Here is a 23,779-nt window from a genome sequence, read left to right on the forward strand (position 1 = left end):
GCAGCAGCCAACCAGATGCGTATGAGAAGCTCACGAGCAGACAGCCATCATAACTAGCAGCCACTTAGTGAAATGTCCCGCAGTGCTTCTACTCGGTGGAACCAGCACTGGATTTACGTATAAACTAAACAAGCTATAGCTTAGGGCCCCACAAAATTTTTTAAAGAAAAAAAACCACCTGGATGTACATTTCCAAAATATAAGGAAAAAACCAAAATAAAATAAAACCTACATACAGCAACGGTGTTTTGTGTTGTATATGGACTTATAGCATATAGCATATATTCAACACAAAAACAGCAACAATTTGTTGCTGACAAAGGACAGCTGGACATATAAAGGGCTCCATTACGTTCAGTAGCTTAGGGCCTCATCAAACCTAAATCCGGTCCTGGGTAGAACCCATGGGCGCAGCTGCCCTTCTCCCCGCCCCCAAATCCATAAAAATACATAGCAAACTGAGGTTTTGCCCCCCCCCCCCAAATCCTGCCCACGCCCATGGTGGAACCACTGCGTTCCTTCCGAATCGGCGTCTTTTGGAGAAAGAAACCGACTTCCACGGTATTTACTAGAAAACGTGGGCAGCCCTTCCAGGAACCCAAAGCAAAGGTGTTGGCAGAAGGGCGGCGGAGGAGCCTCTACGGGCGGGGCGGACTCAGAGAGTCCGCGCCTGCGGCCTACGGAGCCGGCGAGCGGGCGGCGTCGGCGCTGAGGGGAGGGCTGCGGCCGATCCCGCCTCCTCTCGCGGTTCTTGGCGCCGGCGGAGGCTGAGCCGGGCCTGTGTGTTGCCGGCCGGCGAAGGGGCTGGTGGCGTCGCCGAAGGGGCTACCATGGCGCAGCCGGGCACGAGCCAGCGAGGGTCCGGGAGGACGTCGGAGAAGGAAGAGGCGGCGGCGGCAGCGAAGGAGGCGGAGGCTGCCTTGGAAAGGCATCAGGAGCTGCTTGCAGGTGGGAAGCAGAAGCGGCAGGAGGCGAACGCGTGAGAGATTCATGGATGGATGGATGGATTGGGGGGGGGACGCTGGAACCAAGCCGGCGGTGTGCCTGGAGGTGTTCCGGGGTCACTGGAGAATGAAGGATAGGAGACGCGGGAAGGGAGAGGAGGAGGAAGAGGAAGGAGGAGGGTGACTCAGAGGGGAAATGCACATGCTCCGAAGCAGCGTTTAATGCCACAAAACAAGAAGTGCCGGGGTTCAAATTCGCCTAGATCCCGAACTGAACAATCTTCCCACATAATCCGTGGCTGGCCGGTTCTCGGTTTTCTTGGGCACTCTGCAGATGCTCAAAGGGACGCATTTATTAAGCCTTTTAAGTCGAGACTTTTTGAAAACAAGTTCTGGGGGGCCCGAGGCCTGTTAGGAGCCCTACTTGGGAAGTTTGCTGTGCTCTCATGGGTGTGGAGGCCCATATGGCGTGATGTGGGGCAGTTCTTCCACGTTGGACCTCAAAGCAGATAATTCAGGTTCAAGACTCATTAGTCATAAATCTCTGAAGGTGATGTTGGGCAATTGGGATATTGTGGGTGGCCTGTGGCATTCAGCAGTAAAGTTGTGTTCATTCCTATTGGACAAGTTGCTGTTAGCCTGCTTTATGCATTTATTTACTCATGGAACCCAAGGTTCCCAAGCAGTCACCCCTCTGGACACTGACCAGATCAAGACCAGTTTGCACTGTGGTGGCTTCGGAGTTTGAATCGTAGCCATTGGTCTTCTGAGAACAGATTTCCTATAACAAGAAGTGCTTTAAATATGATAAATACTAATGATGAGCATTATGCATGAAGGAAACCAGTTGTTAGGGGCCTAGGAAAGTGGTGTGGAGTAAGGAATGTAGTTCAGGAGTTGAGTACAAAAATGCATTAACTTTCAGCTGTTGTATTCAAAGTGTAATATCTACAGTGGGACCTGTGCATAGTTCCAGCTGTGAGGTTATGACAGGTTCCATTGATTCTTAAGGTCTTAGAGACAATAGTGAATAACTTCTCGCAAGTCTTTCCAAACCTTCATGTGAATAAAATTGGCACAGTAGTTGTGATTGAATTAGAAAGGGATGTCTGCAATGTCATATGTGATGCCTGCCAGATGGTTATCAGTGATGGGGTATGTCTAGCCTCTTCAGCAAAGTTTCCTTGGGAATATACTGTATGTTGAATGCGTATCCCAAATCTGAGGTGTCTTTCACTAAACACTTGCAATCCCTGTAGACTTATTTGGAAGGATGTCCAATTGTTCTTGGTGGGATTAAGTTGCTTCCTCTAGGCTGTATGAAAGACTGTCTTCTGGGAGATTTGCCACCTTCCACAAGCATACATTTCCCACCTGGAATAGATAGCTGATAGTTGAAAATGAAGTAGGATTATGTGTTGTGTTTTGTGGGAGTAGGCTTGGGAAGAGAAGTTGTTTTATTAGAATAACCTTGTGATGACCTAGTGTGTCATTACTGGTTCTGAGTGGAAATGTCTGGGAAATTCTCTCGGGAAAGCAGAAATGATACATTGAATTCATAGGTTGGATACAGACCATTTTAGTACAGTGGTACCTCAGGTTACATACACTTCAGGTATGTAAAGTTGAACTGCGGGAAGGCAGAGCAAACTGCTCACAAGTGAGAAAATGCTTCTCTCCAAAAACATTTTTCTCCCAGCGTATTAGTGAAGCATGTTTTCGTGTGTGAAATGTTCTCTTTGCCATATTTGCCATAACTTGCATGTCTTCAGATAGACAGATATCCTAACATCTTTCTCATGCTTTTCTGTTCAGTTACATTTTAGATGGGAACATTGCTAATGATTGCATTAGTTTTAAGACATAAGATACTGTTCATGCAGGGCTGCTCAGAAAGGACTGAGCCTATTCCTAGCCTCCCAAGTTTCTTACTTGCCTGCTTTTTTTATTACGAGAGGCCCTACTTATTGTACGCTAGAAACAACAGCCTGACAGTGGAAAAACTTGAGTTGGCTGTTTCTTCTTCGCCAGTCCACTGTATTTCTGTGGTGGCTGCAGAGGAAGTGAAACCCCTTTCTTTTAGCCAGAATGGGTGCTATACAGGCTGGCAAAAGAGAAACAAGTACTCTGGTTCTCTTTGCTAGTCCACTCACCCATCTGTGTTGAGTTCCTGGTTGGCAGTGGAAACCAGGTGAGTGGTTAAATACAAAACTGGGGTAACTACATTTATTTGAGGGGGTGAAGGAAACCATAAGGCTGTATTCAACTAACTTGGTTTGCTAGTGGAAGCCAGTGCAACTATTCCCACTAGTGCAACAGGGCTTATGCCATCTCCTCCGTCTGCACCCTCCCCAGATCTGTTCCAGAGGGTTGAAGGATCCCCCAGAACAGCACATGGGATATCATTCTCTCGGGAAAGCAGAAATGATACATTGAATTCATAGGTTGGATACAGACCATTTTAGTACAGTGGTACCTCAGGTTACATACACTTCAGGTTACATACACTTCAGATTACAGACTCCAGTAACCCAGAAATAGTGCTTCAGGTTAAGAACTTTGCTTCAGGATGAGAACAGAAATCGGGCTCCAGTGGCGCAGCAGCAGCAGGAGGCCCCATTAGCTAAAGTGGTGCTTCAGGTTAAAAACAGTTTCAGGTTAAGTACAGACCTCCGGAACGAATTAGGTACTTAACCTGAGGTACCACTGTACTTTTTTTGCATGTACTGTATAGCCTGCCTTTCTTGTATCTTGGAACCCAAGGCAGCACATGTGTGGTTTTGAGAGGATTACCATCCACAGACTGACCAGACCCACATGTACTTAGGTTTCCTAAGATGATGGTCTTGTGGCACTTCAAACTTTATCCTGGGTAACCAGGCCTGCCTTTTGCCTTTTAAAATTGGGAACCCTAGTAGCTTGGTACAGGTAAGGACATTTTGACATTTACAGCCTGAAAGAGCAGAGTATTTAAACATGTACCGTAATTGGTCTAAACTGGCATGGTGACATTGTTGTAGCCACATTATATTAGATGCTTTGGAAATCATTGTTATTTCAGAACTTGACATAGTTATTCAGAGTAGCTGCACTTCGAATTTTAAAGCCTATTCTATAAATTTGCTGTGTTATCCAGTTTAGATATAAGTGGGTAAGGAATAGAGGAAGTACAGTAAATGCTACTTTATGATTACGTGTTCTTACTCTGACTCTTAACTGGCTGTGGCAAACTCCTGTAAGTGAAATTACTAGTGTCAAAGACATTTAAAAAGTTGGCTTTGTCACAAGGACTTTAAAATTAAGGTATGCAGTACATTCTAGTTTTAAAATAATTCCTTTGGTTCAGTGGGCTTATCACAACAGTGCATCAAAATAATGTTCAGTATCACTTTTATATTGAACCGTTTTTCATGTTGGAATAGTAATTGAAGTGCCTTTGCCATATTGAAGTTGTAATTACAGATATCTACTGTACTTGAGATGATTGAGTGCAGTTAAATGTTAACTCTCAGTTCTTTGCATATAATGTCACTTGAGTGGTCCTAATGATTTTTTTGAATTTATTTGCAATAGAATTTGTTCCAAATTGAATCATGATATACTCCCTGTGCAAAAAGCACTCTAATCAAAGTAAAATTTAAAAGTGTAATGCATTGGAAACTTGTAAGCTTTGTTTAGCCTCCAATGCAATAGCAGTTGTTAGAAATTGGCATGTAATGTGGAAATTGAACTTTTAAAATGAGCATAATTTCAAGAGCTTAAAAAAAATGTAATGGCAGGGGAAAAAATTCAGGTAAAAATGGTTATCAGCTTATCTTCTCAAAACCCTTGTTGAGTTTGGCATTTTAAAATTTCATAGGTCTTTGTGGGTTGTGCGCATATTTCAGACCTAACATGAATGCACATTCATACAATTACCTGTAGGCATAGTTGCCTACAACACAGATACAATGCCATGATTTGTGATGTTGGCTTGCTGGAATAGCAGTGTGACACCCAGAGTGTACATTTGCTGCTGTAACTGTGAAATTCAACTGCTGCTAAACAATTATCTTTCTTTCTGCTGACAGTAATGATTTTATACAGATTCTTCCTGGGAGGCACTGATTTTAAGAGGAGTAATGAAACTTCAGGTGTAGCTGTGCAGATGGTGTGCCTTCTGTTAGACATATGAGGCTTTATGAAAGCATGCTACACAAGTGTAGTAACTTCAAGGCAAATTGCTAAATTCAGAACACTTGTTATGCCACGTCATATGATTTTCATACTTATGTGGCAGTTTCATCATCTCTGTACTCCTGCTGCCAGCTCATAACCATGTAACATCACAAGAGGGAATATTCAGTACACATTGCATAATCATGGCACCACCAATTGTAATAAACACTCTGGGATTATTATTATTCTTGACAGATAAGCAGGGTGGATGATCTAGCCAGTTTACTATGTAGTAGCAGTCTCACACAGTTGCCTGCCTGAGTGAAATAGTTGTTTCAGGCAAGTTGGTCATGGGCATGTTTCCTTTATCCATCAATAGAAGCAAATTTAAGAAGAAATGAACTTATTGCTTGATTATCATTACTAAAGTAAGCTAGGGAAGTAGACTTGGGTGAGCTCTAGTTACCTTGTCAAACTCCATTTCTTTTACAGGATTCTTGCCCACAGTAGTAGATATGATGGTCATCCGAACTGAATTTGCCCATTTCTGTCCATTTTAGTTCACTGATGCCCAGGATGTCAATATTTATTCTTGCCATCTCATTTTTGACCACATCCAACTTACCAAGGTTCATGGTTCTTACATTCCAGGTTCCTATGCAATATTTTTCTTTACAGCATTGGACTTTTCTTTCGCTTCCAGGCATATCCGCAACTGAGCGACCTTTCGGCTTTGGCTCAGCCACTTCATCCACTCTGAATCTACTTGTACTTGTCCTCCACTCTTCCTCAGTAGCATGTTGGATGCCTTCTGACCTGAGGGGCTCATCTTCCAGCGTCATAACTTTTATATGCCTGTTGTCTTTGTCCATGGAGTTTTCTTGGCTGAGATACTGGAGTGGCTTGCCGGTTCCTACTCCAGGTGGATCACGTTTGGTCAATACTCCCCACCATGACCTGTCCATTTTGGGTGGCCCTACATGGCATAGCTCATAGCTTCTCTGAGTTATTCAAGCCCCTTCGCCACAGCAAGGCAGTGATCCATGAAGGGTCTAAGTGCCCCTCCTCAATTCAACCCCTCAAATATGATTTGTAAGAACTCATGAATTAATTATATATTTGTTCCATTTCAGGAAAGGCCCATAAAGAAGGTGGATCTGCACGAATGTCCCTTCTCATATTATTGTCCATCTTCTTAATAGCTGCATCTGTTATGTTTCTGGTATATAAAAACTTTCCACAGCTGAGTGAGTAAGTATGACAGAGAATTTGCTTTGTTTCCAGCAAATGTACCTAAAGAACCTTAGAAACCTATAGAACTCTAAAGTGAAGGACACAGTTCATAAAGTTTTCAGAAAGGAACCATGTGTATAAATGTCTAGTTTTGATATCAGAATTTACCAGTAAGCCGCAAGGTACGCTGCCTGGCTCATTCCTGTCAGAAATTTGACATAGCCATTTAAAGATTACTGTCAAAGATTTTTTTGTTCAGACAATACACTATGGAAGCTTGTTGTACTACTATATAAAACACTTGATATTGCTGGTTAACCCCAATCTTAGTTTTAATATGTCACAGTGTCTAAATTTCCCAGATGGATAGTTGTATATTCTGGGATTAGAGGTTAAACTAACCACCTGTTAATGTCTGGCAGAGCTGAGCTGTCCAATTCAAAATTATGTCATCAGACAAAACTTGGACACATGCTCATTTCACTACACATTCACACTACAAAAAGCTGTTGCGATACTGGGTTCAAAGTAGTTTTTAACTATTGGAGCTCCCCTCTCCAAAAAACCAAACAACCTCTGGAATTGTAGATTTCTGATTATGCTGAGCACTCCTGTTTCAAGGATTTGTGATAGTTAGCTGTTACTGTTTAACTGACGTGGAAGCAGTGTTAAAAATTCAGATATATAAGCTAAGTGCTAAATGGCACCTTAAACCTAGGTTACAGTTGCCGCAATGGAATATCTGTTTGCTAGGGGTTTGCCTGATTGTCCTTGGGGTCTCTTTCAATGCTATAATCCTATGATATCAACTACATTGCTTGACTGTAGCTTGCTCTTACAACAGTTCACTTGTCTCAGTATGCAAGAAGGAGAAACACACACAGTGGAAACACACAGTGGAAATGAAAATGGTATTAACTATGGACTAAGCCAGAGGTTTTTAAATTGTGGTCTGTGATGATGGAGGAGTAAGATGACCAGCAATGGCCCCATGATTCACAGGGCAATACAGAAGCACAAGATGCATGTCTTTTGCTGTGCACAAGTCAGCAGACTCGGTGCAGATAGCAATCACCAACCTGTCACCCAGAAATCTCCACGTAGTCACAACTGGGCCAGCTCCAGTAGCAAAACACACCTGGCACTTGGGGAATTCCAAACACTGTATGGAAGTGGCTTACATTTGTAGTGTAGATGTGGCCATAGAGCTTCTTTGTATGTTCTGCTGAGAATCACCCAAGTGTTTTCCAAAATATAATATCTACAGGTATTTGAAAGGAATTACTTGCTTCCAAAGATGCAAAGAGTTGGGGTATTCTCTGTAGATGTGTTATCTATTGAAGCCCTTCTCTATCTCTGAAGGAATGTTTTGTCCAGTTTGAAAGTGAAGTGGATAAAAAGTCTAAACACCACAAACAATTACTCTTCTCTAAAGCAATGAACATGTGTTCCATCTGCTTATATTAAAAGTTATCAAGTTGTGCCTGAATATTATGTTGAATACAATGTGTGGCCTTGCTTTGAACATTGACTTTGATTAATAATTGCTGGAGCGGAGGCAAAGGTTTTGATAATATCAAACTGTCTAGTAATTTCTGAACAACTGATGTTTTGATGTAATACCTTTGATACCTCAACAGGTTATAGAATAACATCAAGTAGTAGTTTAAAGCTGGCTGTATGTATTACAAAATCCAATAAGTCAAACAATGTAATTAGTATTTTACATGAAATTTTAAGAGTGCATGATACATTATGTCACGGTGCCATTAGTATCCCTGCTGTTTGGGGCAAGCATCTGCTGTTTATGCTGGTAACGTCATCTGATTTCCCCCCCCCCCCCTACAGAGAGGAGAGAGAATGTATAAAGGTTCCCAGAGACATGGATGATGCTAAAGCCTTAGGAAAAGTTCTCTCTAAATACAAGGACAACTTCTATGTACAAGTCTTAGTGGCCTATTTTGCTACTTATGTTTTGTATCCTTATTTGAAAAATACACATAGCTGTGGCTTTCTGGAATATAACATGAAGTAGTTTCCAGGCTCTTTTTTCTGTGTGGTGGTGATGGACCCTCTTGATTACATGGATTGGGTCCAAAGATAAGTGAATAGATGGAAGTTCATAGAAGAAAAGGTACCCATCCCCTGCACCTCCTGAAAGGATCCGGTGGGGGGGGGGGGCTTTTGAACAATGTGGGATGGAATGTGGGGAACAACTTTGAGAGCCATTAAGAATTTGTGTGACCGTACTTGGCATCTTTCAATATGGAACTGCTGGTAGTTAACAGTGTGTGGTTTTCATTGGTTTGTATAAGAAGGCCCTTTCCCCACTTCAGCATCGAACATGTTTTTTTCAGAATTTTGACATGTAAGATTGGACCAGAAAGGTAGGGGGGGGGAAATGGAGTACATTGTATTATTGGGGGATTAAATTCAAGAAGTCAAGGCTGCATTCCAAAATATACAGTACTTACTAAAGAATATGCTTCATTGTAGGCAATGGAAGCTACATCTAAGTGAACATAGGTTTCCTTTGCAAATGACTTTGTTTTGAAACTATAAAATGATTTATGAAATAAGGTGATTTCATCCTTAATAACACTCCTGTGAGTTGAATCATTTAATCCTAGAGGATAAGGAAAGCAGAGAGAATGCCAGTACCTTTGGAATCTGAGCAGGGATTATCCTGCATTACCCTGGCTTGATTTATTCCATGAAAGGGGAACCTGTGGTCTTGCAGATGTTAGACCACAACTTGTGATGTTCCTAACCATTAGCCATGCTTGCTGGACGAGTGAGTCCAGCAACTTCCCGAAGGCCACAGATTCTCTAAGCCTGCTTTTTTTCATTTCAAGTGGGAGAGATTTCTCAATTTTAACAGAACATTAAGTGTAGTAATCAATAATTGAAGGAACCTTTGAAACTGATTTTAAGAAGCAACCTAACTTGGCTTAATCCTGTATTTTTAAGATGTGAAAACTGCATAAGAAGTCAAAGGGGTTAAGAGCATTTAGGAAGACTTGACTTATTTGCATAAAGGAATATTTTTGTGCTGTGACGTTAAAAAAAATTCTTAACGCATAGGCAACCTGTTAAAACAAGCAGCTTTATTTTTATTGGTGGTTATTCACCCTGTGGGGATAGAATATGCTAATTTGCTATTGCTAGGTTGTTAACAACACATGCTCCATTAGTGCTATGTGAACAACTTTTAGCAGCTGTAAACAAGGCTATTTAATGGTACCATTGAATAGCACTTCATAGTACAAAATTATGTTTTGTAAGAGTTTGGTTCACAGAACTTACGGTAAGTAGCCTACACAGAGGTAAAGCTGAGATTCATTTATTATATTCCTGCCCTGGGACCCAATAAAGGTTAGAAATACCACAGATTTTTTTAAAAAAACAACCACCCAATGTGAACCTTTATTGGTATCTAAATTAGTAGAACAGCATAGTCTGTGAACCACCGTGACACCTCCAGGTATAAGGCAGTATATAAATTCAGTAAATAATAATAGTCTGTTCTATACATTGCAGAATGAATGTTTCAGATTTATGACTGAGAGCCAGGTACCAGCACAAGTCCTGCTAATACATTGGGGCTTTCCCCTCTCTTCCCCCTGTGGACCCCCCCCCCAATTGACTGTGGGGAAGGGAGAGCATGTCAGAGGATCCTGCAGAAACACACACAGGGGAGATTTTTCCATCTGGCAAGCTGAAATGCTTGTGTTGACAAAACAACGATTGTGAAAGTCCCCAACACATTAGAATGCTCTTTTCCTGACAATCCTCTCCAGGCTGCAGTTATCCCTGATGCTTGTGCACCTTTTTCTTCCACACTTTCCCCTTCCGCATAACTTTCCATTAATGTGCTTCGATACAGCACTTTGGGAACATCCAACTTCTTCTGCAATTGGCTTTTGAGGATTTCCCTCCTTATGGAGGGTCTCAATGATGGCTTTCTGCATAACTGTCAGGTCAGCAGCCTTCCCCATGATTGTGCTTCCTACTAAACCAGACTGAGAGACCATTTAAAGGCTCAGGAACCCATTGCAGGTGTTATGGATTGAATAGCTACTGCACCTTTTCACAATATTCTACTTTTCTGAGATTGTTAATATGGGGTTTTCATCAGCTGTACACCATAATCATCACAATTATAACAAATAAAGGCTTGACATATCTCGCTTTGCATGTCATGAGTCTATCTCATATATTAGTTTCACCTTTTAAGTTGAATTACTGAAATAAATGAACTTTTCCACAATATTCTAATTTTTTGAGTTTCACCTGTCTATGCATATTTCAAATATTAAACCATCTTTTAAATTGTTTTCATTGGCAATACTTTTGATATATAAATTATTTAAAATTGTATTGGTTTTAAATTTCTAAGGTTGTAATCCTATGTACCTTGGAGAATGTTTTATTAAAAACAGTCAGACCTAACTTCTGAGTAAACATGCATTCATATACTCTGCATGTTCAAAACAGTAAAGTAATGTTGTCCTTAACTAAACCTACCATCCAGTTTGCAAACCTTTGCTATTCCTGGATCAATATTTCTGAGTATACTTTCAGGATTTCTCTACCCTTTCCCCCTAGCTCTATTTCTAGTTTGTTTGGTAAGTATTAATTACAAATACAGAATGCTTTTCTTCAAAATATTTGTTTAAGGTATTTGCTATTTAGTGCAGCAGCAGATGATGTGAATAGTACAGGCCTAACCTTTTAATATGTAACAATTGAAGTAATGAACAGAGAGTTCTTATTAATTAAATGTTTAACTATTATATGTTTAGCTATTACTTTCTTAGGAAGTTGAAAGCTGTTTACAATAAGACAGTAACAAACAAAATAGTAATATAACTGAAAAACAACATAGAAACAGACACAGAAAGAATGTTGAAAGCAACCTAAAAACCTGCTGGCAGAAGTTTGCCTCAGGGCCAAAATACACATTACTTACTCTAAATAGATTTTCCCCATTTAATTGCAAGTGTCTCTTCCCTGGTGTGCTGTGAGACTGCAGCATAAGGAGAAGTTTAATTTAACCCTTCTGTTATGCTGCAGTGGGTGCCAATGGGAACTTTTCTCTTAAGCCTAATTGAGATGCAGGGGGCATCTTGACTGGGGTCATTGGTGGGGAGAGAAGACCCAAACTTCCCTCCCCAGTGGAGCCTACATCTGTAAGGAGAGAAGAATTGTTCTGCTTCTGTACACAATCACTTGTGTATTTATCTTTTTTATTGGATTTGAAAAGGTGTCCTCAGGTTGTATCCAATCTTAGTCATATTCATAGGAGACCCACTGAAATGAATGGACCCAAGTTAAACGCGTACAATAATTTCATTGTGTCTACTCTGAGCAGTTGGGTGCACTGATTAGAAGATAGGGTACGAATATTTTAAATATATTCAGCTGGCTCTGTTAAATCAGTGCCCAATAGCAATAATTGTTTTATGTAAAGTAGGACTGGCTTTTCCTCCACTGAATTTTAACGCTAACAAAGAAAGAGAATAGTTAATAGAAATGTAGCATTTACTAGTGAGGACAGTATACTAAATCTTGCCCTCCTGGGGCAGCTGAAATTTGCTTTTGACATAAGGGGTGGTAGTGATGAATCAGCTCTCAGAAAGGAGTACTTTCTAATGGACAAAGTTGAATAAGTGATAGCAAAATAATAATTTTACTAGATAGTATTCAACTAAGTTTAGCCTGGAGTAGACCTGATGAAATTATTGAAAGTGACTAAATTAGGTCCATTAATTTCAATGGGTTTACTCTGAGTAAAACAGAAACATTGGGTGGGATTCACATAACACATCCTGCTTCTGCAGCAGGGCTTACCCCTTAATTCCCGTGTTCTCATATCATATTAGCAAGCTAATATGCTTGTGCAGACAGAATGTTTGTAATAGTGCAATGTTCAATTCCACCCACTTCTTCTCTGGTGGCTATAAAAGTGAGCAACTGGAAACCAATTTAAATGCATTAATTAGGGTGTGATGTACATCCCTTTCCAAGACTTGAAACAACTTCTTCGGAAAAAGGAAGGGCGTTATGGTTAGGGTCATTTGCAAAACACTATGTGAAGGCAATTTGGAAATGGTGGCCTCAGTGCACCATGTTGTGGACAGCTAGTCACTTGTAACAACAGATGGCCCCAGATGCAGACACACGAACACCCTTGTATAATAAAAGTCCAATTCAAATCAGTTTAAAAAGAGTTTTCTGTAGTTACTACTATTTTGAAGCTTCTTGTACTAGAGTTGAAGTGTGTGTTCAGCAGAATCATACAGACAACTCATACATGGTAAGAGTTTCTAGACTAGTTTTCTCTCAGATGTGCTAGTTTTCTGCATGAAAGATTTTCTTTTTAACATAAAGGGGAGTACTAACAAAGCAGTCGCCTATAGGTGGTCTGAGGTGATACAATTCTAACTAAGAGAGAGTAATATTGAATGTATAGATAAATGCTTAACTACATTGATTATTTGAAACCCCATTGCATGTTAATCATGTGAAGGATGAATATATGAGAGTCTCATTTTCCATTCATTTGCAGTGCTCTGGACTTGGGGCCTCTTTCTGTTATATGCTGTCCTATTTAGTTGGAAGACCTGTCGTTTATAGATATTTAACAGAGAAAGCCGTGAAATGGTCACAGCAGGTAAAGTCACTCTGGTAGAACATCTGTCCTAAAAGCTTACATTTAAGTATAAGAGGATAGGAATTACACAAATACAGTGGTACCTTGGTACTCGAACGGCTTGGCTCCTGAACAAATCGGCTCCCAAACGCCGCAAGCCCAGAAGTAAGTGTTCTGGGTTGTGAACATTTTTCGGAAGCTGAACTTCCGACGTGGCTTCCGCTTGAGTGCAGGAAGTTCCTGCAGCTCCTGCAGCCAATTAAAAGCTGTGCCTTGGTTTTCAAACAGTTTTGGGAGTCGAACGGACTCCTGGAATGGATCAGGTTCGAGAACCAAGGTACCACTGTATCCATTTCCCCCCACTCCTGGTCACAACCTGGATTTCATGCTAAACCATAGTTCAGTGTGACAGGAATGAGTCTAGAAGTAAATTTTGGGCTTGCATGCCGTTCGTGTGTCGTCTGATTTGACAAACACTGGTTAATGTTACTTTCAAGCAAGTCAACTTGAAACCAGTTGTAGCATAACTCTTTCCACCCCTACTTTCCCCAAAGTAACAGCAAATATGGGGATTTGGCAATATGTCAATATGTTCTCTTTGTTGACAATGAAATGAGTTGCTAGTTGGCTGTTATGTCTGTACCCTCAAGCCTGGAAACTCTCAGCTGCTTTCTGGGCCTTCTTCTTCTTCTTCTTCATAGTAATAGAAGTAACAGCAGTGGCAGTAGTAGTAATAATAATAAATTTTATTGTTTTATTTTTCTGTACATACTTTCACACCCCTACCTAGAGAATCCCCTATGTAGAAATTGCTTCCTTATTTTGGGATAGCCCAGTCTAACCCTCAGCCACCTGAGTTCACTATTAGAGGGGTAAAGTTGGACCTACAACAAAGTATTCCTGTTCCCTGTTCCAGTCAATCAGCCATGGTCCTCCGTGATGCTCTATTTTGTTCTCTCTCTTACCCAGTTTGGGGAGGGGTTTTTCATCCAATAGTCAGCATTCCTTGGCCACTCCATCCTCATTTGGCTTTTTTTGGGTTTACCAACATCCTTAGTTCCTCCCCAAAGGTTTTGTTGTTGTAATTCTGTGAACCTTGGGGGTTCAACCAAACTTGCTGCTTTCTCCCTCCTGTGTGTGAATGGTTCCATTTTAGCTATGTGAAGACCAGCACTCGCAAGTAAACTTTGGAACTAGAGGGAATGATTATGCAATTAAGATTGCTGTTATATTTCTAAAATAGGATTATTTTAATTTGGAATTTTTATATCCCAACAGGTTGAACGACACAGAGAACACCTCATTAACTACATAATATTTTTGAGAATAACTCCTTTCCTTCCTAATTGGTTTATCAATATAACATCTCCTGTAATAAATGTACCATTGAAAGTATTTTTTATTGGTACTTTTCTAGGTAAGAATTCAGATTAATATTAAAGATTTGCTAAATGTGACACTATTTTCCTTTCTGCATGCTTCATTAGTACACAGCCCCATCTCTTGGGCGGTTGTATAAATTTTGAATAACTGTTTTTGCATATTCTTATTTTAGTGCTTTATTTTTAGTTGTTAAGGAATGCAGGCTGTAAATTTCACAGCTAAATAAAAATGAGATGAAATTCTACATACCTATCATAGGATACATTCCATTTTTGAGCCTACTCTGTGGCATGATTGTGGTGAAGAAATCCTACATCACCACCATTGTTTTGTCTGCTCATTGGATCTGTTCAGAATAGTAAAAAGGCCTGTTGCAGTCTGGCCAGCAGGGGGATGGTGACGGCTTTGCAAGAAGCTTTTCAGATAAAGTTGCTAGCATCCACTACAGTGTGGATGCTATTGTTATTTCTGGATCAGTGCCAGTGATCACACAGGGCTCCTGACTGTTCACTTTGTATTGAATACCTTTTAACTTGCGCAACCTGAAGTTGTGAAAAATCTGGAGAACCAAGACCCATGATAGGCGCTTTGGATCCTTGGCTTCTCTGGATTATTAAATCTGCAAGGCTTGGTTGGGCTAGTCAGCTGAGTCACAGAAGTAGAGAAGGCAAAGTGCCAGTGACACAGAAGCAGACAGAAGTGAAATTCTGGGTTGTAGCTTTCAGAAGGTGGACCTTGGTGGCTACTGATTTGGCCTATAGCTTTTGGCCTGCAGGATGCCACAAGGTTTTGTCTCGACCCCATGCTTATTAATGCCTGCTTTTAGGCAGGCAGCAAATACATTTTTATTTAGGCTGGTTGTTTTGGAATCTCCGTTTTTCATTCTTGATTGCTTTAGTTATTGGGGGGTTTATAATCGGTATTTTATTGTATAGACCATCTTGTACATTTTAGTTAGGGACGCGGGTGGTGCTGTGGGTTAAACCACAGAGCCTAGGACTTGCTGATCAGAAGGTTGGCGGTTCGAATCCCTGCGACGGGGTGAGCTCCCATTGCTCAGTCCCTGCTCCTGCCAACCTAGCAGTTCGAAAGCACGTCAAAGTGCAAGTAGATAAATAGTACTGCTCCAGCAGGAAGGTAAACGGCATTTCTGTGCACTGCTCTGGTTCTCCAGAAGCGGCTTAGTCATGCTGGCCACATGACCCGGAAACTGTACGCCGGCTCCCTCGGCCAATAAAGCGAGATGAGCGCCGCAACCCCAGAGTTGGTCATGACTGGACCTAATGGTCAGCGGTCTCTTTACCTTTTTACATGTTAGTTACAAGCTGGAATATAGATAATACTTTAGTGTGGTAACCTAAATAAAAATGCTTTAAAAATAGAATCATAGAATTGCAAAGTTGGGGGAGAACAGGTTCTTCCTTCATGTCTTCTGAATCATCTATAAGATTTGGTGACATTAAAAAAAAATACACAACTGTTTTGTGTTTAATTTTTTCCCCCTGATCCATTTTTTTGTTTTTTATTTCCAGGTGTTGCGCCACCATCTTTTGTAGCAATTAAAGCTGGAACAACGCTCTACCAGCTTACAACAGCAGGTGAAGCAGTCTCCTGGAACTCTGTTTTCATTCTCATGATTCTAGCTATTCTCTCCATTCTGCCAGCTATTTTTCAGAAGAAACTTAAACAAAAGTTTGAATGAGAATTAGCCTGGATCTTCATGTCCCATATTTCATCTCAGGATCAGCACTATTTCTATGGTCACTTTTCTATCGCATCTTTCACAATTTGAAAGGAGAGAATTATAAGAGATAAAAATGTTTCTGGACTTCTTGCTGAGTTTTATTTATGGGGCACAAAGACAAAATAACTGCTTTCAGAAGAAATTAAGATGAACCATATACTTTTTTTAAAGCATTGTTCATTCTAACTAATCAGTAATATATGTAATATACATATACATATGTATATGTATGCCTTATCTGATTTTGTTTGTGTAGGCTTAACGTGATAAATTCATTCCTGTTTACCCCTCATCTTTGCACCATCATTCATAATTCTGAAAAAGTAATAGACTGCACAGTTGTTTCCACAGCCCAGTGGGTAATGGATTGTATGGATTCTTTATTAATGAGCTCCTTGTGGGAGAGCAGGAAGAGATATTTTGACCAGTGTTTCAGAAATTCCTGGGTTTCATTTTGCTTCATGCTAACTGTGGAGACACTGAAAAACATTGAGTGACTTTCCTGTCATATGAATGTTTTTGCTGGGGTTGGGGTTGATCAGACTTTTATCTATCATGGCACATGAAAAATGCTAACTTTTTTCTATATATTTTGCCAGTATTTCATATGTATGGCAGCTGTTTCCAAAATTGCTAATATTTTATTAAACTAATTAATCAGCTGTCAAAAATAATTATTTGCATGCATTTATAAGTGCATGCAAAAATGTGGGAAACACTTTGAGGAATTATCAGTTTCAGTTAGTAAGCAGAAACAATCTGTCATTATAGTTAATTAAGTATATAATGTTTGCTAGGTTTTTATTTATGCAGCATGGCCATATAGCATAACCTCTGGTGTAAAGATCCATTGGTGCTCCAAGTGCCCAAACAGTGGTCCTTCAGGCATGGAATCCCTCATTTGTTTTCATGCCCCTGCAGCTGAAACATTTTGTAAGTGCCTCAGTATGAGGAAGCTCCATACCTACATGCATACTTTCGTTGGGTTAAGGTTATCATGTACAAATTGTACATCTTGTAAATAGACGTGCTAGGAAGATGTGTCCCTGTTTTGATGGAAGGCTAACTGATGATTAAATTTATTTTTGAAATTTTAAGAGCTCTGTTATGGTTTTTACTCCCCAAGGTAATGATACCTTTCCTTGAATAATTATTGTTGCTAGGGGTATTTTGTTTCTGTTTCTGGGCTTCATTATATTGTTCCAGTTCAGAATGCCACTCAAGTGTGTCCATCTCTAGGCCTGATTACTCTGTGCGGTTATTTTTGTTACGAAACAATTTTAGCCATTTTACAGTTCTTACAAACAAAGCAGATTACAGTACTTGCCAGCTTCTGCTGTCCTCCTTTGAATCAAGGCTAGCATGCCAAATTTAGTCTGTAGACAGTTAAGTACTACATGCCCACTAGTCTGAAGAACTACCGTATAGTACCTGTTCCATTTCCATATGTTGGCACTCTTTCCCTCTCAAAATGGCATTCTCCTACCTGGTTCACAACTCATCTAAGGTACACAGTGTCCTTCAGTCTGTAATCAAAGGCCCTTTGCAGTTCCCTTGAGCTGTGCAGCAGATAAGCATTGACTGAAGAATGTTACAGGTCTCTTCTGTGATTGCTCAAAAGCAGTGGTGAACAGGTAGACATTGGCGGTGTGGGTGGATGATGGCTCCAGTAGTGAAAGACTCTGAGGTCCATAGATGTTTGGCAATCAATCTGATGTACAAGAGGCAAAATTATGCTGTTTGAAATGCAGAAATCGTTATTCACTAAAACGCTACAATCCATTAAAAGCTAGTTGCAAGTGCCATTGAAAGCAATGGAATGTGTAACCTTTGCTGTAGTGTGCCCTTTTTGAGTTTAAAGCAAGACAAGGGCACACTCTAAAACTCAGCTGGTAAAAGTGGAGATTACTTTACATGGTTGAAATTGCCCATAAGTCTGTTTTTGAAGTTGCATGGTTCTTAGTGCTCAAGTGCATTGGCTTATTAGGAATAAAAACATTCTAATATTTTTCTGCAATCTTGTAAAATATATTTCCTCTCATCCTGAAAAACACCACTTTTCAGAGGAGCTTTTGAAATGTAAGAGTATATGTGAATATTGGCAGGTACCAATACCTACTGCAGCCTTGTCCTTTTGTAATATAATATGGATTGAATCATCTTATTACAGTATTATGTGTAAATGCAACTACACAGAAGATACATTAATATACTTCATCATTTGTGTTCTGCATATACAGTTTTTGTTGCTTTTCCCCTATTTTTAAAAAAGTGTTGACCTGACCTCATAATAAATGGTATAGTGGCATAACCAAATGTTATCTTACTAGGTATATTGTTATTACTGGTTAGATTTTTTCAGAGGTTGGTTCAGAAATGTCTAAAAGTACACCTGTCACAACAAATGCCACATTATAATGCTGAACCATTTTGACCTTAGTAAAACTGTGGCAGGTGATTCATGTAGTTGATACTCCTGCTCTGCCGGGTCCAAACTGTGTAGTGTTCTTGCTGATTTGAGACATCATAAGAGGTAATCTTCATTCTGTCTTTGCTGTTCAAGATACAGTACAATGAACTGGTTGAATTAAGTTTTCAGACATCATTTTGCACTACGTAACAGCCTAGGTTTTACAGAGCTGTATGGTTTTAATTCTATGTAATAAACTGAAAATAGAACAGTTTTGGTTATGAAATTTGCTCCATAAACACAGTAACTTTTTATTTTGCACATTTATCATTGCTGTATTGTCAACATACATGGCCCTTCACAGTGGAACATAAACAAAAAATTCCATACAATTTTTGTCCACTGAGGTCCTCTGAAGAAGCTCTTCTGTGGTATGGTTGGTAATAGAATGGAAGATCTTGGTTGCATCATCATATCTGTTTGGCCTTTTCCCTAACGGTATCCTGCTGCCACCCAGACACTTTCTTCTGGTAAGGCTTTATCTGATCATTGTTTCATTATGATTGGCTCCCTTGCTATTGTTTTTTATTTGCTACTTGGAAAGAGAAAAACAGGAAGGGGAATTGCAAGGGTTACAAGGGATGAATTTAATAAGACACATTGGCTGTGTTTGGACAATAAAATCTCAGCTAAATAAGCTGAGATACATGCATGCTTCAGGAACCTGAATGCAGCTGCAAACAAGCCAGCAAATCACAGTTAATTATTGCTGTTATGTCCAACCTGGAACTAGTTTATGGCTTCCAGCCATGGCAGAATATGAAGCCATGTTTTAAAGCTGGCTTCTATATCCTGGCTTATTTGGAAACTATTACCTGTAGCACTTGATTTGCACATAATAGAAAGCTATGGTTTAACTATGACTTCCTGGCTTCTAAAAAAATTCCTTCCTGTAGCACCTTAAAGACTAACTAAGTTAGTTCTTGGTATAAGCTTTCGTGTGCATGCACACTTCTTCAGATACACACTGGCTTCTGTCACTGCTTGGTGCAAGAGGAAAAGCAACATTCGTATATCTTGTCTTATCCAAATTACATATTACTTCGGTAAGATTTTGTTTCATTATTTGTATTTACTAGGGAACATAAAATGCCTCATAGAAACCTAATAAATGGAGACAGTTCTCTGTGGTCTCAATTCTTCCCACATGTGGGTTCAGTTTTCTGTGCAGAGCAACATCCACAATTGCCCAAATATTTGTTTTATTTCTTTAATTTTTATTCCCATTTGTCTCAAGAGAATAGCATGAACAGTAGTAGCACATGGTATACATCATGCCCTTCTTTCAAACTGATGAAATTCTGATGCAGAAAATTATATGTTGAGTATGGTTGAGAGATTTATATCCATGCAGAAAGCAGCTTTCCCAAAGATGAAGTTCCATCTGCTTAGTTAAATGTATGTGACCTAATTCTTCAAATGCAGAGTACTACGCTCATTGGAAGTCTTGTGAAAATGCTTTTTAAAAAATCAGCGTTGTTTTTCAACAAAGTATAACAAATCAAGATGGCGACAACACCATAAAACAGCCAAACATACATAAGAAGGGCCTGATGAATCAAGCCAGTGGAACATCTATTCCTGAATCCTGTTGTCACAGTGGCCAGCCAGGTGCCTGTGGGAAGCACACAAGCAGGAGCTGAGCACAACTCCCCTTCTGCGGTTTCCAACAACTGGTTTGTATGGGCTCAAGTGTAACTCAAATAGTATCCCTCAGCCCCCATCAAAGGTGTCTCTAAACACCCAGGTCTACTTGGCACCTAAATGGCACATTGTGTTGAGCCTAGGCAGGCTTCCTAAGGGAGGGCATTCCATAAAGTCAACACCTTCCTGTTCCTGGTAGAATTTGTCTTGTAGAATTGTAGAATTAATGTAATACAGTGTAAATGCTAATTGTACTTCAGGCAACAGGCATGCAGAGTGTCAGATGTTTATTAAAGTGCTAAGGGAGAATCATGGGGGGGGGAGAGCAGGCTTAAAATACCTTTAAAGCCTTAAACAGCATGCAATCTGAGTAAGAATCAACATATTCTGTTGGGTCTGAAAATCAATAGTTAAACACTACAGATATAATCTGACTACAGACTAGACATGAAAAAACTTCAGTTAAACTGGTCACTGTGAGTAGGGTAAGAAAACTGTACTTATCTTTATATGTTTCTACTTAGAACAGATAAAGCAATCTTTTTTTGAAATGAAAACAATGTGCAATCTCATCAGCTGTATGTATGTGATAATGTGTTTCTTTTTGATTGGGTTTCCTAGTCACCTCACATTCAACGTAATAGCCTTTAAATCAGCCATCTCTTCATATCTATATAGGAAACTTGAAGACATTCATCCTGCTCAGCCAAATGTACAATTCTTAGTTTTACTGCCTCAGTCTTAATGTGCATTTTCATACTGTTAACAAAACTAATTTAAAAGATGAAGAGAAAACATAAGAAGGACTAGACAAAACTAAGGGGAAAGGGAGGGGGAAAGAAAAATTTTAGTAGTGAGAAAATTTAAAAATAACAAAAAGAATAGAGATAAACATAAACTGGACCACTGAGCACCTTGCATGATCCGAACTTTCTGCTGGTATAATGGATACCTTCATGCCTCTTATGGTGAGGAGGAACCAGTGAAGCTTCACTAAACATGCCTAAGGAACTTGATGCAGAAGAGTGTAGCAATGATAGCATCATGAATAACAATTTCAACAATAGTACTAAGATTTTTTTGGGGGGGTGTAAAAAATTTAATACAAAAATAACCTAAATTCTCCTCCTATATCAACTATATCTATATCAACACATGATATAGATAAAGTATAGAGGCAATTGATCTAATCAAATGATTTAAATATATATGAGCCAGGGGGGTGGGAATCAAGATAATAATCAATAGGGTCCTTTCCAACTCTACCAATTCTATGATTCCACGATTCTATGAAAGAATGGAGGGGTAGAAACGGGAGAAGGTGAAAGCTTGAAGGAACTATAAAAAATGGAGATGGAGGGAGCTGCTATGTGTATGGGAAATGCTGTGCTATTCAATCAAATAAGAGCTGCCTCGAACACCACGTTGTAGAACAATATTCATATTTAACCCTTAATGGTGGTCTGCGATTGAGAATACACACACACACGTGTGTGTATGTTAAATTAGGCAAGGCCACTAAGTGCTGAGATACTTTTTGTGGGTATCTGGTTTTTAAATTTGTGTGGGGGGTCATTTTCTTGCCCCCTCCCCATTATTAATAAAACTATCAACACAACAATGGACTTACCTAACGGATTAGTATACTAGCTGGCGGGGGGACATCTGCTTGGGCACCAGAGGCATACCTAGGCTCCCTTATGCTCTTGGCAAGGAGCTGTACTGGTGCCCACCCTTTTCCTTGCGCCTTAGTAAAGGGCTGTATTGACAACCCCAGCCCCACCCTTGCACCCTTGGCAATCACCATTTTTTCCACCTTTCTTTGCAATTTTTCACTCCCTCCTGGGCCTGCGCTTCAGTTTAGGCCACTCCTAGGTACACCCCTGTTGGGTACTGGGACTGAAATATTGCTTTTATACCCCTTTGAAAAGCAGACCCCCATGTTATATCTCAGAATATTTTTGAAACTTCTGTCAGCTTCAGGGGCTACTGTTAAATAAATCCATGTTCAAAGTTCCCCTGCCTGTATGGAGCTAGATGTGTGGTTCTTTGGATCCAGGCTAAATAAATTGAACTAAGAGTATCCTCCTAATTTCCACATTTTTTTATTGCATGTGAGCTTTTCTATTGAATATCTCTATCTGTATTAAACACTCAGAAGGGTGATTGAAAACTCACCCCTCTTCACTCTTTTCTGCACAATACAAATATTACAAAACTTTTCGTAATATTATTGCATTGTACCTGCATGTTGAGTCAAATACATTTTGTACTTTTTTTTATGTGTGAGAAGTCTCAGGTAACCTTCAGAATGCAAATCAATGCAGTGACTGCAGAGAGTATGAAGCAATAGAATTGGCTGGGAAAGGAATGACCCAGGAGAATTTTCTTGTTGTGTGTAGCATTAGGTGTAAAATGGCATCTGTTCCTATTTGAAATAAGAAACATTAGAATGGTAGAGAAAAACCTGAATAACAATTGTCACGTAGCGCAAAGGCTTGAAACAATCTGGCATTCTATGACTAGAGTTCTTATATTGGAGTACTGTGAGCATTTGCTACAATAGATTTTTGACATACACATACAACACAGGATGAATATCCCAAAGTGTAGCTAATTGTGTTGAACTAATAAAGTTCTGATTTTCTACTTGTTGGGAGTTGGATGATATCCAGCTGCTGAGGCTTCTACTTAGCCCTTGGTATTTACAGCATTTTGAAGAAAGTTACGTTTGAAACACTTTAATAGTTAAGGTAGCCAAATTTAAAATTCTGAAACTTTCAGTTTAAGAGCTGGGATTAGTTGTTGAGAGGATTTGCAGCAATAAAGGCTTCTGCCTCACTGCTACCAGTCTCTTAATTTACTCATCTCTCCTTGACCGCTAGAGCAAGAAAACTCTATCCCTTGGGCTTACAAAAAGGCCTGTTTGAGTTGCAGAGCAGAAGTCTGAATCTCTGCGTTAGCATCCAGCAACATTAGCCCTTGTCCCCTTTTCTTGTTTGCTGCATTTGATTCTACTCCTCTGGTAATTACCATGGTAACTCTGCATCTGTTTCAGTTGACTGCTGCCAGGAGCCTCATGTACCATCTCTTTAATACTGGCCCTATGGGATACTTGGAACAAGTGCAGAATGTTCCTGCAGCAATTCAGCCAGTTTTAACACACAGCTACTGTTGAAAAAAGCGTGAAGTATATAGCAGCAGGGCACTTTAGAGTGGAGTAAGCTGGAAGCATAGTGCTCATGTGAAGGCAGACTTCAGCATAGGGCTATGCATGGAACTTTGTGCCTGCCATTCTCACAACCCTGATTAGTTCCAAATGAGTTCTACATTTTAACAGCTTTTGGAGGGTCTGTTTGGAAAGCAAAATTAATTTTCAATCAGTTAATGGTAAACAGCTTCTTATGCTTCCGTTTAATTCTTTGCAGAAAACTGCTGCTTTTTGGAGGCAGGGAGGGGTAAATGTTGTTGTCCACATTATCTGCCACACTAGGTGGTATTGCCCTCCACCTGCATGCTTTGACCCCAAGCAACAAGCCTAGCTGATC

At 40.0% G+C, this 23,779-nt stretch overlaps 1 protein-coding gene across 1 annotated transcript; it reads left to right on the top strand.

Annotated features, from left to right (window-relative positions):
* The first annotated feature begins 714 nt into the window (after positions 1-714).
* Positions 715-17,214, top strand: TMEM41B (transmembrane protein 41B). Its single transcript, XM_081184492.1, has 7 exons — positions 715-948; positions 6,236-6,353; positions 8,184-8,312; positions 10,870-10,963; positions 12,907-13,011; positions 14,269-14,407; positions 15,906-17,214. The coding sequence occupies exons 1-7, from the start codon at positions 831-833 to the stop codon at positions 16,073-16,075; spliced, it is 873 nt and encodes a 290-aa protein (XP_081040618.1). The 5' UTR covers positions 715-830; the 3' UTR covers positions 16,076-17,214.
* Positions 17,215-23,779: the final 6,565 nt, after the last annotated feature.

The sequence above is a fragment of the Podarcis bocagei genome, assembly GCF_964188305.1.
Source record: "Podarcis bocagei genome assembly, chromosome: 1".
Taxonomy (NCBI): domain Eukaryota; kingdom Metazoa; phylum Chordata; class Lepidosauria; order Squamata; family Lacertidae; genus Podarcis; species Podarcis bocagei.

Bases quoted from the DNA above. Each gene is read 5' to 3' on its own strand.
- TMEM41B (XM_081184492.1), top strand. From the start codon at position 831: ATGGCGCAGCCGGGCACGAGCCAGCGAGGGTCCGGGAGGACGTCGGAG. The intron at 949-6,235 runs GTGGGAAGCAGA...GTTCCATTTCAG, and splicing joins GCATCAGGAGCTGCTTGCAG to GAAAGGCCCATAAAGAAGGT. The intron at 14,408-15,905 runs GTAAGAATTCAG...TTTTATTTCCAG, and splicing joins TTTTATTGGTACTTTTCTAG to GTGTTGCGCCACCATCTTTT.